The sequence below is a fragment of the Osmerus eperlanus genome, chromosome 23 (genome assembly GCF_963692335.1).
Source record: "Osmerus eperlanus chromosome 23, fOsmEpe2.1, whole genome shotgun sequence".
NCBI classification, from domain to species: Eukaryota; Metazoa; Chordata; class Actinopteri; order Osmeriformes; family Osmeridae; genus Osmerus; species Osmerus eperlanus.
The window spans coordinates 4,284,431-4,299,426 of record NC_085040.1 but is presented as its reverse complement, the minus strand read 5'-3'; the positions used below and the strand labels follow the sequence as shown (position 1 = coordinate 4,299,426).

Sequence of the window (14,996 nt, the reverse complement as noted above, 5' to 3'; positions counted from 1 at the left end):
TTAATGAATAAACAGAAGCAGTTATTAATGCCAATTACTTTAGGACTAAATTTAACCTAACTCTAAACTTTTAGGCCTGTACCTGCAGGAAAAAACACTGTGAGCAAACATTTTATGAGGTAGACTACTGCACCAAATTGTTGTTGGCCTAAAAATGTTGTGAAGTAATTATAAGGCCAATAGCTCACTATACTATGACCGTGCCCTCTATGAATTTCTGTTGGAGACATTGACGTAGACCCAGGTAGATCAGTTAATCTCAAAATCCTAAAAAGGGAATATTATTTCAAAACAGTGTACAAATAAATGAAATCAGACTGATTCAGAGGCAAATATATTTGGTTTATTTCTTTATTAGATGTTAAGAAACTCCACAATGAAACAAAATAATTTACTCAGGGTGTACATTAGAACAATAAAACCACTTGAGACAAATGGGGTTGAAAGGATTAGGGGATCCGCCAAGATGGGGGGGGGGGGGTGTTGTCTAGGGGAAAGAACACAAGGAAAACTCAATTTCAATGCTGGATATGTTCTCCAGACCCTGGAGCAATCAAAACTCAAATTAGTTTAACCTCATCAATGTAGTTTGTCTAATGCACACTCCCTCTCTAATCTTGCATTTTCTTGATAAATGTTCCATGTTTTGTTTTTTTTTCCAACCATACCAAACCAAGAAAATGCAAACATGTGATGCCTTCTTTGATTTTTTACTACCATATACTGTAATTGCTATTATGACTGTCTCACACATACATCAATGCACACAGACACGCACACAAAAATTAAATATATCTGCTTAACCCCTCACCTGTAGTAATTAAACCTGTAAAAATCTAAAACCTTTTTTTTTTCTTTATTTCGAAGAGGTGGAGTGTGCTTTTTTCCATGCTGCTCAATTTGAAAGCCACTCCAGGATGGTCAAGTTTCTATTAGCTTTCCCTCCCTCAAAAAATAACTTCCATGCAAAAATGTTGACCACTCCCCATATACACCTGTTGAATGTTTGAAGTTTACATGCACTGAGATATTGCATATGACTTGAGGGATAGTCATCCCTCCCATTGCTTATGCAATGTCTTGGTTTGCTCCAAAGCTCTCTAAATTAAGTGCTATACAGTTCACTCTGAAGTTTAGGATTAATAAACTCCTGTTGTACATTTAGCTCAACATATCAAATAATGGTGTTACTGTTTGAATCTAGCACTGCCACAGTCTATGTATTCCTTCTATTGATCTTCGAAAAAAATATTTAGTAAAGAATTCCTGAGTGACTGACAACTGTCAAATCAAAATATATCATATGAATGTCTGACGTTTAAGTAGTCTTTTTCAGGTATTGTCATTCAAACATAACAGGTGACATTTGCAGAGAAAGTGTGTACAAAAAAAAAAAAAAAAAAAACTTGGGGCAGACACTTCAGACCATTTAAGAAACAGGTGATCCCCTTGCCTACATTAGAAGGATGGGGGGGGACGGGGGACGGACGACATTTCAATTACTGTGCTCACAATGGAGGCACCATGACCTTTGACAGCGCATTTCAATAAGTATGTACACAATGTTGGAGAACGCATGTACTGTTCATTGAACGCATCACAATGAAAGCGGTGGGATGGGAACATTTATCTGTGCTTCATCTCAAAAGGTGGCAGACAAACCCTGCAATTGCCCCTGGAACTTTAATAGCAACATTTTAAATGGGGATGAGCAGTAACAAAAATACAGACTAGGATTTGAAGACATGAGCAATTCACAGAGATACTAAAATGCATTTAGTTTACAGGTGAGTTAACTTAGGATTTAATAGTCATTGCACAGACCACAAACAAACTTCCAATTCAACCATAGGGCTTATGATGAAACTGAAATATTGTGAAAAGTGAACATTGGGGAACAAAAACACGTGCATTGTTGTGCACACATTTCTTCTATGGTGATAAAGGCTAAGCACGGTGTAACTTTGAACCAGTGTTTATACAATTTCAATGCAGATGCACACAAACAAATGAAACATTTATGGATATTTCAAAAGGTTATACCATATACCCAAAAAGAAACTAGCGTAAAACACACGATGGCTCTATTTTGGTTTTACCACTTTTTCCTTGAATACGTTTTACGTTACTATAATACTTGCAAAAAAGCAGTGTCTATTGAGAAATCTTAAATCAGATTTTTTTTTCTTTCTTTTATTGTATTAAAGATCTTGCTTCCCTTAAGGATTACACAACGATATGCATGGCACCCATGTGTTTTTCTTTAACTCCTCCCCGGTTATAGAATCTTATAAGCTTTTGTGTAATGCAGTTCAATTGCATTTTAGGCCAGTAAACTGTTATTTTAAAATAAAAACCAAGCCACATTTATCGAGAACCCTCAGCAGTCACACCATTTCTTTTATCTTTTCAAATTTTTCTCAAAAGATATCAATGGATCCTTACACGCTTCTCTGACACTAAACAAAACTATTAGGATCTACATTTCACTGCCACAATATCAAACTGCAACAGAAATGTTAACATATTCATAGCACCAATTGTTTGTACTACGAATTTAACCAAAATATTTTAATTAAATTGCACCCCCATGGTGTCTCTGCAGAAATAGCTATAATTATCTTTTGTTAAGGGAATTTACCCCAGAAAACCGAACTCAAAACTTCATTTTTTAATTCTTTTCTCCATATTGTATTTTTTGTTCTTATTAAATAACTTTTGTCATTCCACAATCTCTCTTCTTTAGAATTTATTTGCCTTACAAACCATTCTGTCTACTAATAGGTTCTGAAAAACTATCACCATTCAAAATCAAACTTATTTTAGAGCAACTGTTCACACTGCTGGGGAAAATTAAATTTGACAGATTTTAGATGAAAGCAACACACGTTCTTTCCCTCTCCTTCACATTCAGAAAGGCCTCCATAAAATGCAGCTCCACATCCATTCATACACTGACTTTCTGAATGATACGGATGGAGAAAGAAGATACACGAGCTGTGCTCTCATACTATGTTATGAACAGTGGCATCACAGTTAGGTCATTGAGATTGTAGCAGTTGATCTAGAAAGAGGAGTGTGAGTATTAGGACGGACAAGCATGCGCCATCATTTGGACACCACCATCTACCAGTATCCTAGTTAAAAAGCGGTTGGAGAAAAAGAACAAAATGTTGAGGGCTAAACAGAACTGACTAATGCCTAACTGTGACTAATGAAGATTAATGTCAGGAAAATAAAACTAAGACAAATCTAAAATGCACATCTTTAGATATCAGGTAACGGTATCAGTTAAAGACGTGCGGAACATGTTTTTTGTGTTTTTCCTATTTTCGCTCACTTTTTTGGTGATGTGAAGTGTTGATTACACACGGTTTGAGTTAGTAAATGAAAATCAGCAGGGTTAAGAAGTGGGTTGTGGTGGGGAGAATCCTCAGACCAGTAGCCTATGGGTGTCCCGGGTCTGAGTCCTCCCCCCCCGCCCAGTATTTGCTGGGACAGGAGCTGTCAAATGAGGAGAGACGATGTCCTCTCAATGACAAGCTTCCTCCATGCTGAGCTGGAGTTTTCAGATGTTGCTGCTCCCTGCGGTAACAAGGAAATCTTGGTAAGCAAAATTCCACCAGATAGTGCTCAATGTGTGAAAAACCCCCCCCAAAAAGTACTACAGCATGTCAGCAAAGTATCTCACCTGTACACTGAGATCCAGGGAAAAGGGAGGAACAGAGCGTGTTCTGCCACCAGACCTCATCTTGCTGGCTGCCAGTTGCTCCCTGTCCGCTAGCACTTAACAGAGGGAACTACGTAGGAGAAAAGTTGTTATTGTACGTGTGTGTGTGTGTAAAGGAGGCCGGAACGCAATCTGATTGAACACACAACTACAATGAATATCATTATTACATTAACCTTGAAAAGACTTACCTCCTGCAATTCTTCTACGACGTTGTAGGTTATCCCATATTTGGGAATCTGGGCTGCTGCTGCACAAATGCAGGCATCCTTTTCTCTGCAAGGTTCCTCCTTCTGGATTTTATTGGCTGGGACGTCCATCCGTCCGCTTGCCGTTGATGCTGCTGCAGCCATTTTACAGTCTAAACAAATCTCTTGCTCAGCAATTGGCAGGAGGGTGCTGGAGCCCTCCTGTGAATCCAGAGAGGTCTGGGCACTCTTCTCCATGCCAGACTTCTTTAATCTGGGTAAGAATTTACCAGATTCCAGTTCTGACTTCCCATAGTAGGGACCCTCGCGTTCTGCATCCTCCTCCAGAGGCTTAAGGTCGGCCTGAGGATCGTCAAAGACGTCCACTGGTGCCAGGACGGGAAGACTCAGCTCCTCTTTCTCAGACTCTGCCTCCGACTCGCTTCCTCCACCGGGAGACAGCTCGGAGGCAGATATGGGTCGGAAGTGAGTCCTGGGGGAGATGCGGATGGCCCTGTACTGAGTCCGGTTGATTCCATAGATCCGTGGATGGAAGGCTTCGTTCTCAGAGTCTGAGCACAGGATAGATTTGGGTTTGTATCCTGGGCTAAACGAAGCCATGTCCTCAGGCTCAAAAGAGCACTCGACATGGAGGACTTGAGAGAACGGATTGTTCAGATCGAAGGATGTGAATGGGTAGTCTGGTCCTGGCTCCTTTCCGTGGAAACTTCCGCAGGATCCCAGTAAATCTTCATGGAAGATTAAAGAAAATCCCTTATTCAATCCGTCCCCACATCCTTTCATGGCTTGGTCACTCTGCCCAAAGGAGACCAGGGGCCTCCAGAGTGGCTTGTGGCCAGGAGCAAAGCAGCTGCCAGTGTTCATAAACACATCTGTGCCAGCAATGGTGACCACGTCCGAACCGGAAGCTGAGGCGGCTGCAGCAGCACACTGGAGCAGACTGCCCCGTGTGTCACTTGGTGGCACCACGGCCCAGTCCCTATCGCCACCGAGCGTCTTTAACTCACCGTAAACCCCTCCGAGGATGAACGACGTGTTGTCCTTCTCTGGGTTTACGTCCCAGGGCTTGGACGGAGTCATGTAATCCCCGGCGGCATCTACCTTGGAGAGCTCGTTTTTGGCCAGGCTCTGCTCCTCCTTGCCCTCCCACAGGTGGTACTCGGAGCGCTGCACTGCCTTTTTTTGAGGTCCCTGAATTGGTCCTCCCTTTGCTTGCACCTCTAGACAGCTGCAGAGGTAGCCAGTCGCCTCCTCTTGGAACAGGCCCTCCCCCGTCTTCTCACTTCCTAGCGATAGTGCAGGATTGCCTTCCCCGATAGCAGTCCAAATGTCCTTTATAATCCCTGAGCTGTAGTTGTCACTTTGTTGGTTTGTGTCATCCGAAAACATGCCAGTGTTGTACTGTTTGCTCTCATCCTGTTCTAATGCTATGCCGCATATGGACTCCAATTTAGATTTCTTTGTCAAAGTTGGATTTGATCCCGTGCTAACTTTGGCCTCCTCACACGGGCGACTGGTATCCTCATGTAAAAAGTCCAGAAGTTCTTCCTCTAGGTATGTACCAGAGATTGGAGGGATTAGACTATTAATCTCTTCATTGCCAATTTGAGCGGACTCCTCTATTTGAACATTTATTTGCTCATTGTCTGAACGTGTCTCTTCCGAGTGCGACCATGGACTGCAGGTTCGCGTCGAAAGGTTCGAACAATGTTCAGTTTCATCAAAGGCACTATTTTTGGTCCATATTAGCAAACGAGACTGTTTGTTACAATGTGGATCTAGACAGCTACTTGAATCGGTGTTGTTTTCGTGACCAACGGTAAGTGAGTCGCAGGGATAAGGAAGAGTGGGGCTATCATACTGCAGCTCAAACAGCGAGAAGCAAGAAGAGCTCAGACCAGGTGCTTCACTAGTGGCTTCTGGGAGATAGGGTTCCTCCAAGTTTACAGGCAGCGTGCACAAGGTAAAAGACACACTGTCCAACATGGAGGACAGCTGAACAGGAGAGTCTCCTGCAAAGCTTTCTCCATCTATATCTTCCGAACTAGAGGACGAATAACATCCCCAGACTTGAGCCATGTTTTCCAGATCCTGCATGAAGAATCCATCCGCTCCCAAAGCTTCATTCGAGTCCACCCTTATTGCACTTTCCCCTTGCAGCTCAAGGCCATCTAACACTAAACAACATTCTGCCTCAAAGTCTCTTTGCTCTTTGCTCTTCTGTCGAATCATGCTCAAGATCCGACTCTCATGTACCGAGTCTGAGGCACTAGGATCCAATATGGATTGATAAAAATCTACTTCATAGAAGTGAGTAAATTCGGACAGATGCTCGTCATCTAAATCTCTACTATCCTCAGGCGGAGGGCAGCTTGAGGTCCCATTATGTTCGGCAGCCTCCTCATCTGCTTCTCCTGGACCTTCCACAAAGTGGCCGTCCACAAAGGTGCCCGCTGCTAGGTAAGCTCTCTGGAAGCTTGCGTTGGCAATGCAGATCCCTTGCATCCTCTCAGATAGACTGTCCATGTCGGTGGACATGGATAAGCCACCTGGAGAGTCAAGATTGCTCCGGTACTTTGTTTCCAGTTTGCTTTTTCGGCTACTGAATGGTACAAAATACTCGGTGATGGGCTCTGTGTACCATAGGGGTTCCTCCATGTATTCCTTTTTGTTTTGGGCTTCTGCTCCAAGCTCTCTTGCTTCCCCCCAGCCTGGATCTTTACATATCTCTTTCAGCGGCCTCTTCCCCTTTTTGTAAAGCTGTGGTTGCCTCGTTGGACCTCCAGTGGCACTGCTGCTACTCCCTCCGGCATTCCTCCGCTCCTCTTTGTCGATGGCCTTCAGAGCTAGCTTCACCTGTCCACTGTTGCGGCCTCTCTTACACTTGCCCGGCTCCTTGGACTTGTGACGGATCCTGACCGCCTTGCTGTTGGATGTTTTCGAGTCGCCTTGGTTGCCGCTGGAACTTGAGCCCGCCTCGCTGGAGCCAGATGACCAAGACCGAGGGCGGAACTTGCCCTCTGACCTGTGCCTCGTCTGCCTCTTGCCATGGACGGCACCTCTGTCCTCTGCTGTTGTGGCGCCATGGTATCGGTTCTCTTTCTCTTTTTTGCTGCGTCGCTGCTGAAGTCTCTCACTGGTTGCGGTGGTGATAGTGGTGGCGCAGCATGCTTCAGAGTTTCTTTCCTTGACAGCCTCACCCTCACTGTTGCAGTCCTTTGGAGAGGAGGTATCCGTGCTGGTCTGTGGGGCCGCAGAGGATGATGAACTGGAGTAAGCACAGGCTTTAGCCTTGTTCCACACCGTCATGATCTCTTGGAGACAAACAGATTTCTCTGACAAAGGAGGAAAGGCTTCATAATACCTGAAAACAATAATAGATATAAAACAGTGCTTAAATAAAAATGTAAAACAATTCTAGGCACATCATGAATTTCAATAGCGTCATACAGTATTAAAGTTGATGTCAACAGCAAATAATTATGCCTGCTAGGAGATAAAACGAATGTGCCAACAAATCAATGTTAAGGAACTTACATTTCCACCTGGTCCTTTGAAGAAGGGGACACCGCCTGCTCGGGAGATTGAGATCCATCGGATTTCTTGCTGATCTGTTTCTCTTCTACAATGACACAACATTTTTAGACAATAGCAGAAACATTCACAATAATTGTATTTCCTATATTAACACAAACTAGAAACATTAAAAGTATAGTTAAATTATAAACCTTTCTGTTTGTTTTTGATGTCCTTGAGTTTGGAGCAAAGCTCCTCAACCAGGCTCTCAATTCCAGAGTTCTGTGGAGAAGAAAAATGATTTAAATAAATGTAATACCCAATGCCTATTTCTGTTATCACTATAAGACTATATATGTATTTAAAATAAGAGCAACTGGACATTAATGATCAATGTAATCATTGTATGTTTTCATTACTAATAAATGATGGTTGGACAAATGATAGAATCCTATAATTTATTGTTTTGAACATGTTTTTAAACCCCAACTATGACCCCATTGTTTAACTGACTGGAGGGTATTAACATAAAGCTGACAGAAGTTTACCAGCTGACTGTCAGAGCTTGGGCATGTTGTACCAGGACTGTGTTAAATTTAGCTATGAGGGGAAAATGTATGACCAAGCATGGCCCATAGCAAAATCCCATTCAGCCATAACACTAACATAAGTGACTTAAATGTAGATATTGAGACATCTTACTCATATCATGCTAAACACAAATTAAGTAATCCATTACTTGTAAACAAGGTTCACCCCTATCCCATCTATTTAAAGACAGCCACGTCAAAATATTTGACAGAGCAATGCGCACTAGCGGAAAAGCAACTACTTTCAAAGGACAGCCCACCAAAACAATTCCAACCACCCATTTGCCAGAATCATAAAAGTCATACACGCCCCACTGTCAAACACAAACTAGCATTCCTTACCATGCTGCCCGGTTAAATCGAAAAAGTTTCTCCTCTGACCCAGTGTTTCCTCTTGCATCATTGTGCTAATACCGGTCAGCTGACGGCCGACACGGTCTGCTGAGTGCTGCAATCCCGTGCAGCGTGTGCTGGTTAAAAAATAGACTGCAGAGTGCAGTCCCCAGAGATCAGCTCTCGCTCCTCACTCCTCCTCTGCCTCGCAGACCCTTCCCCCTACACACCCTCCAGCGCTCCCCTCTCTCAACACTACTATGGACTCACTTCCCCTGACACTGCTGCCAACTGCTCAGGAGAATGTCAGCAAAATCACATTCATGTTTCCCCGGAAAAGGGCACAGAATATAATGAAGTCTTCAGGAGCACACTGCAAGGGCACTTGCCTGCAAGGTCATCCATTATTTATTGTTTAAATTTCCAATTCCTCACCGCTGACCTTAATTTAACCTTGCTATTAAAACAGGTCCAACCCTGGACAGCACCAAAGTTTAAGTGACCAGTGCAAAGAGGGCAGATTACTTTTAAATGGTATGGTCATTGGGATTTCTCCCCTTATCCAATAGTCTACACTCCACCTTCTCGTGATTATTTTCTTTTTCTCCCATGTTTGACTTTGATATTCCTTCAATAATCTTCTCATTTGATTAATTAGCCCACTAACATTTTGGTGTTCAGCTAAAAAAGTTATTTGATATCCAGCATAGGCAAATACATCTCTTTGCATGCATCAGATCAAATAAATGACAACCATGGAACAGTAGCGCAGAATAAACTACTACACCCCCCCCCCCCCCCCCCATACACTCACACTTTAACCAATGTGTCGAAACACTAGGGTGGAGCAACACTTACTTCATCAGATGCAGAACGCAGGCATTGCACAGCTGCTTGCTTCTTGATCTCCTCCAGACTCAGGTCTGTACCTCCTTTCTTCTTACTCTTGCCCCATTTCTTCCCAGCTCCCTTCTCCCAGCCCAAGAAGATGTCATTCTCCTGTAATACACAGTCAGTCAAGTAGATGCCATTCTCCTGTAATACACAGTCAGTCAAGTAGATGCCATTCTCCTGTAATACACAGTCAGTCAAGAAGATGTCATTCTCCGGTAATACACAGTCAGTCAAGAAGATGCCATTCTCCTGTAATACACAGTCAGTCAAGAAGATGTCATTCTCCGGTAATACACAGTCAGTCAAGAAGATGTCATTCTCCGGTAATACACAGTCAGTCAAGAAGAAAACTTAGCCGTTTGAACAAGAAAAAAAGTCCAGTTTTAACCCTTGTGCTGCCTTCAGGTCACATGACCCAAAGGTTCACAACGAACCATCGTTGTGTTTACCCAATTTTACCCAATATAAAAACTATTAAAAAGCATTTTCTTTTAACCTTCGCAATGTGGGGGGGTCTGAGACAGCCCGGCGGTTAAAAGAAAATGCTTCACTTTGTTTTTGTATGCGATAAAGTTGGCGCAATACGACGGTGGGTCACAATGACTGATGGGTCAGAATGACCCGAAGATAACACAAGAGTTAAGACACAGTATGCCACATTATGGCATGCGTGGCAATTTTCTTCAATTCGAATTCAGATCTATAACATTCCTTGGCCCTCGGCTAGGGCACAGTTGTTTAATACTTTTAACCAATCTGTGAACTAGCGTCTGCTAAATGACTGAATGTGAATGTAACTAGGTGCGTGTGTGTGCTGTTGCTGTAACCCACCTGGTCCTGCAGGTCGTAGTCGTAACTGTCGTGCAGGAGCAGGCTGAGGACGTAGCGGGTGTAGATCATGGCATCGATCCCGCACTTCTCCAGCTCCTGGCCCAGCCAGCTCTGCACTGGGCCCAGCGACTGGAGCAGGGACATCTCTGAGGCAGGCAGGGGGCCCACTGGGGGGAGGGGACACGAGAAGATTTCAGGAGGAGCAGGACCGTCCGACTCGGCGCTCACTGGACGCATGGGACTGCTTAGGTGTTGGCCATTCTGAGATGGAGCGGCATTGTGACTGGTGGATGTGGAGGTGGGGTGGAGAAGGGAGGGTGAAGGGGTGAGGACAGGGCAATGCCTATCTGGGTGGGAGGGGGTTCACTCCAGCAGGGTGCACTGAAGGGGATCTACATGGGGAGGCATGTGGGGTTTTTTTTCCCAATTTTTTTTTTTTATTGCTTAGAGCAAAAGGAGATCTTCACTCGTCGGGCATGGCTTGAACTGATGAAAGCTATCAGCTATTTAGCAAAACACAGGACGTGCTTGCGTCTCAGGCAAAGGGGGCCATTGTGGGGATATAGCTTACTCCACCGGCACAACCTGAAAGAAAAGAAACAAACTTGTGACACTTTGGCAAAAACAATTCAAGGTAGCATAGTAATGCATTCTGAAATAACAAGAGTATGCATAAAAAACCCTGTTGAACTTCATGTGAAGAACTTCAGCCAGTGGGTGAATTAGGAACCCATTTATTAATAGAATCAAATTCAATTTGCATTCACGTTGTCAAAATGTTGACTAGGAATGTTAATAACTTTAAGAATTAAACAAAACCTTTCAAAAATATTTTATTAACATCATCTGGTGTACACCTTGTACATGATGTCTGATTACGACAGTCCTCTTTCTCAGACAACATCCCAGTTCCCCACCATGTCCCCTAGGATGGTTTGTAATGGTTGTTGATAGTGCTGGTCTCAGACATCAGTTCGTTAATGGGTTCCTCTGAGAGCTGGTGCTTCTTTTACAATGCAGATGGCAAACCTTGGGAATCCCAGGAGCCAAACCAAACTCTATTTTATGGACATCCTATGGTATAAACTTCAGGTACTAAGTTTAACCAATTCACATGTGCACAGTCGTAAACGTTTACAATGTGATTGCCCAATAATTGTTTTTTAAGTGTGCGCTGGATACAATTGGGGATGAACTCAAGATGCCTTGTTTCAAACATCTAAGCACCAGTAAAATCTAATTAATGTATGTAATTACTAGTATAGGGCCTATGCCTTGTGGATACTTTATGGATTCCTCTTGGCCATGCCTTGCATGAGTTGGGGTTTCTGGGCGAGTCATCAAATCAGATTATTATGGAGGATGAGGTCTACAAGTTCCACCTAATTGCTACAAATCAAATGTTTGGCGACACTTGATTTGTCAAGAAATTGGCAATTTGATGGGTGAATATTACTGTATCGCATAAGTACCGACTTAATACGTCTCTTTAATGTATCGGATCGTTGGCAATGCATCGAGATGTGCATCGTATTGGTCTGATCTGACAGGAGTTTAAATATCCCACCCAGAGGTTAAAGTTTAAAAGTACAAATAAGGCATTGACAACGTCAAGCAAACTCTCTAACTGATGTGTGAACAATATGTAAAACATGCCAGCTATGCATATGAAAGTATGTCAACTGAGGCGTTGCATAGGAGTGAAGCTGTGGAACAGGTCTTTTAATGACTGACTTGATATCAATTACGGTGCTTTAAGCACTGACCCATTCTTTACTAGGGGTTTTACTTACAAATGTCAAGTTCAGTGTGGACTGTCTGTGTTAGTGTACTTGGGTTTATAAAATACTGTTAAGGAGTTTGCATTAAAGATGTGAATGAAAACCGACAAAGCCACACTGACTGGTTTGCAACAAACTCCTAAAAGGCAATCCTACCGCTGTCAAACACATATGTTTCTTGTGCCACTGGGCTACTGGATTAGGGAAATAACTTGGAGAGCAAATGGAGGCCGCACCGATTTGATTGGGCGGCCTTCTTGTCACTCACTACCAAAGGCATTTTATGGGCTACCCGTTTTAGACATTAAAAGGACACGATTAAGGGCTTTACATGTTTGTCACCATTAGCAGTCCAACCACAACCAAATATGAGTTAAAACAAAGTTTCATCATCTGTCAACGCAATACCAACATAGTTTTAGTTTGTGATTGGCCGAAGAAGAAACGCATATAAGTTTATATATAACGTTGGCTAGGCTAACTACCGCTTTCTGTGACTGCAAGCAAGATTAGCTGCTTTCATCAAAAGATAATAACCAGCGATATTACTATTATCAACTTAAACCTGTATCAGTCCAATTAGTATCCCCATTGTTAGCTAACTTTATGCATTAACGCTACATGTATATTCGTTGACATGGCCAGGAGAAGAATAATGTAGCTAACGTTAGCTACAATATCTACGCCAACAACGCTAGTTACTGTATTAGGTAGCTAGCAAGCTGAATACCACGTAAACATAATTTATTCTAAAATGCCAAACGATGGTTAAACAGCTTGCTCGCTGGATCCAACCGGATTCGCGATGTTTGATTCCCAAACCAGTTGGCAAGATAGTTAGCTCCAGCTCTAGCGTAGCTGACCGACGGCAATATTACTGCTGCACTTACTGCTGGCTGGCATCGGCCGACCTTTCACGGGAGGAGTGACGACAACTAGCAAACCCTCAACTCACATCCCAATCCGAATTAGATGTATTGCGTTCAAAAGACAAAATCCTACGCGATTATATTTCTGATTATTCAGATGTCTATCGGCTTGAATATGTATTGATGACTTTAGCTCTACCGGTGTCAACCTGACGCAGTAGTAGCGCGTGTGGGCAGCTGACCGTTGCCTAGCTGGCTACAGAACACCGTTCCCATAACATAAGTAGCTACAGTAGCTAGTTATGCTAACGCCATTACTACCAAGTGGTAGTAACGTCGCAAGCCGTTCTTCGTGTAGCAACATTAGCTAGCTAGCTAGAACAGACGAACCGGACGGAACGATTCTTAGACTTAGACATTGGTAAAATGAACAAATGGTTTAAACAACCCATGAAAATGCGACAAAGTGCACTGCTTAACATCAAAAGTAGGAGACATTATAGCACTTTAGCCTAGCTATCTAGCTAGCCAGCTAGGCTAGTTGTTGTGAACCTAACTAAGCCGGGAGGCGGAGCGGCTGACTCTGACCTAACCAGACACCCAAGACGTTCTCTTAAAAAAATGTGCGCCACATATTTTTTTTAATTGGGGGGGGAAGTAATGTTACTCGAAACAGAATAACCCTGAGATGACACGGTATCATAATTCAAATAAAACAAAAAAGGACGTTGTTTCCTTACCTGCCGTTACTTAAAGTAGAGGAGAAGAGAGCAGGGGGGAGCGGTTACTTCTCTCCCGCTGCTGTTCCGAGCTCGAGCTCCGGAATCCGCTGCAGTAGCATCACGAATCATGGACGCCGAGTGGCGTCGCACGACAGCTCTCTTTTCAATGCCGATGTTTCGATAACATTACAATGAATCCGACGACATTCCGGCTCTAGCACGAAATTCCTGTCTGTACAATCAATGGGCCTTTTTGATCCAACATGTCGTGCTCAAGGGGGCAGTTTCAAATTGAAAACAGTTCTTTGCGCCTCCCTTTTTGTCGTCTCTAGGCAACAAGGCAAACCTCTACTGTCCTACTACCAGTAGATTTATTCCTCCGCTCACGATTGCATCAGAGGGAAAATAGTATAGTTCTTTTTAGTTTGGGTTGTTGACTAATCGCATCACATTTCTGAGCGTATTTGTTTTTTTGTTTTTTTTTAATCTCATGTGCACTCCCTACGTACGTATTTATCCAAAATATTGTAGTTGGTATACTATTGCATTCCGTTAGACCTGACAAATGACTTACAATCGGTTAGTAATTAAAATGTATGTGTAACAAATGTAAAAATGTCACCACGTTATTACTTTTTAATGATTGTTATTACATTTGTGTCCATCTCCTGTGCCCCCCTCTTTCTATCTCTCTCTCTCTCTCTCTCTCTCTCTCTCTCTCTCTCTCTCTCTCTCTCTCTCTCTCTCTCTCTCTCTCTCTCTCTCTCTCTCTCTCTCTCGCTCTCTCTCTCTCTCTCTCGCTCTCTTTCTCTCTCCCTCCATCCCAACAGGATACCGTCCTGTTGGCATGCTGTTGGCATGTTCATCTGGCATGCTTCATCTGTTCTTTTCACCCCAGGGTCACCACATTTGGGAATGGCGTGAAATCCTGGAGTTATTGTCCAACAGGTTAGACTGTAATTGATTGCGCTCTCATGAACACACAATACAAAAACGATTAAAACAAGTGAAAGACTAGTAAGGTGCAGCTTCTGAGCCTCAGTGAAATATAGACCATATAGCTGAGCAGATATTGATCATTCGGAATGTCATTGAGGGTAATTGAAAAGGAAGTTGTGGGTTTTCTGCACCAGTGAGCAAAATCTTTCTCTTTATTTATTTTCCCTCCTGCTCTCTGTCTCTCTCTCTATCTCTCTCTCACTTTATTTAGCCTTGCATTTTAGGGGCTGAAGTAGCACTTTAGAGCTAAGTAGGCATTAAGGGAGGTTTTAAAAGACCCCTCTTATTTTGTTTGCCAAATAGTATAGCCTGTGGTGCCTTCTCAGCAGGAGCAGCACCAGTGAAAGATGTCACAAAGCAACGTCTTCCTTCTACGACCTTGCCTTGTCGCTGCATCTAATACGCTCCAATGCAAACGCTGTAGAATATCTGTGTGATTTTGTCAGTACCACTGAGACAAATTTGCAAAGGGAACTGTGAGGTGGTTGTTTTCTCAAATCTCTTTGAGAAGTGGGGGGTTGT

The 14,996-nt window shown here is 43.1% G+C and overlaps 1 protein-coding gene across 2 annotated transcripts; it reads right to left on the bottom strand.

Annotated features, from left to right (window-relative positions):
- Positions 1-574: 574 nt before the first annotated feature.
- On the bottom strand, positions 575-13,794 carry kiaa0232 (KIAA0232 ortholog). 2 transcript variants are annotated; one of them, XM_062449285.1, is made up of 8 exons: positions 13,494-13,794; positions 10,104-10,688; positions 9,237-9,377; positions 7,668-7,737; positions 7,477-7,561; positions 3,922-7,303; positions 3,692-3,800; positions 575-3,585 (listed from the first exon to the last, which is right to left on the bottom strand). In XM_062449285.1, exons 2-8 carry the CDS (start codon positions 10,338-10,340, stop codon positions 3,569-3,571), a joined length of 4,041 nt encoding a protein of 1,346 aa, XP_062305269.1. In that variant the 5' UTR covers positions 10,341-10,688; positions 13,494-13,794; the 3' UTR covers positions 575-3,568. The 2 variants fall into 2 exon arrangements, with proteins under 2 accessions (XP_062305269.1, XP_062305270.1); XM_062449286.1 differs by lacking the exons at positions 9,237-9,377; positions 10,104-10,688; positions 13,494-13,794 and adding an exon at positions 8,388-8,537.
- Positions 13,795-14,996: the final 1,202 nt, after the last annotated feature.

Bases quoted from the DNA above. Each gene is read 5' to 3' on its own strand.
- kiaa0232 (XM_062449285.1), bottom strand. From the start codon at position 10,340: ATGCGTCCAGTGAGCGCCGAGTCGGACGGTCCTGCTCCTCCTGAAATC. The intron at 7,738-9,236 runs GTAAGTGTTGCT...TCTTCTCCACAG, and splicing joins TGCGTTCTGCATCTGATGAA to AACTCTGGAATTGAGAGCCT. The intron at 7,562-7,667 runs GTTTATAATTTA...GTGTCATTGTAG, and splicing joins CATCAAAAACAAACAGAAAG to AAGAGAAACAGATCAGCAAG.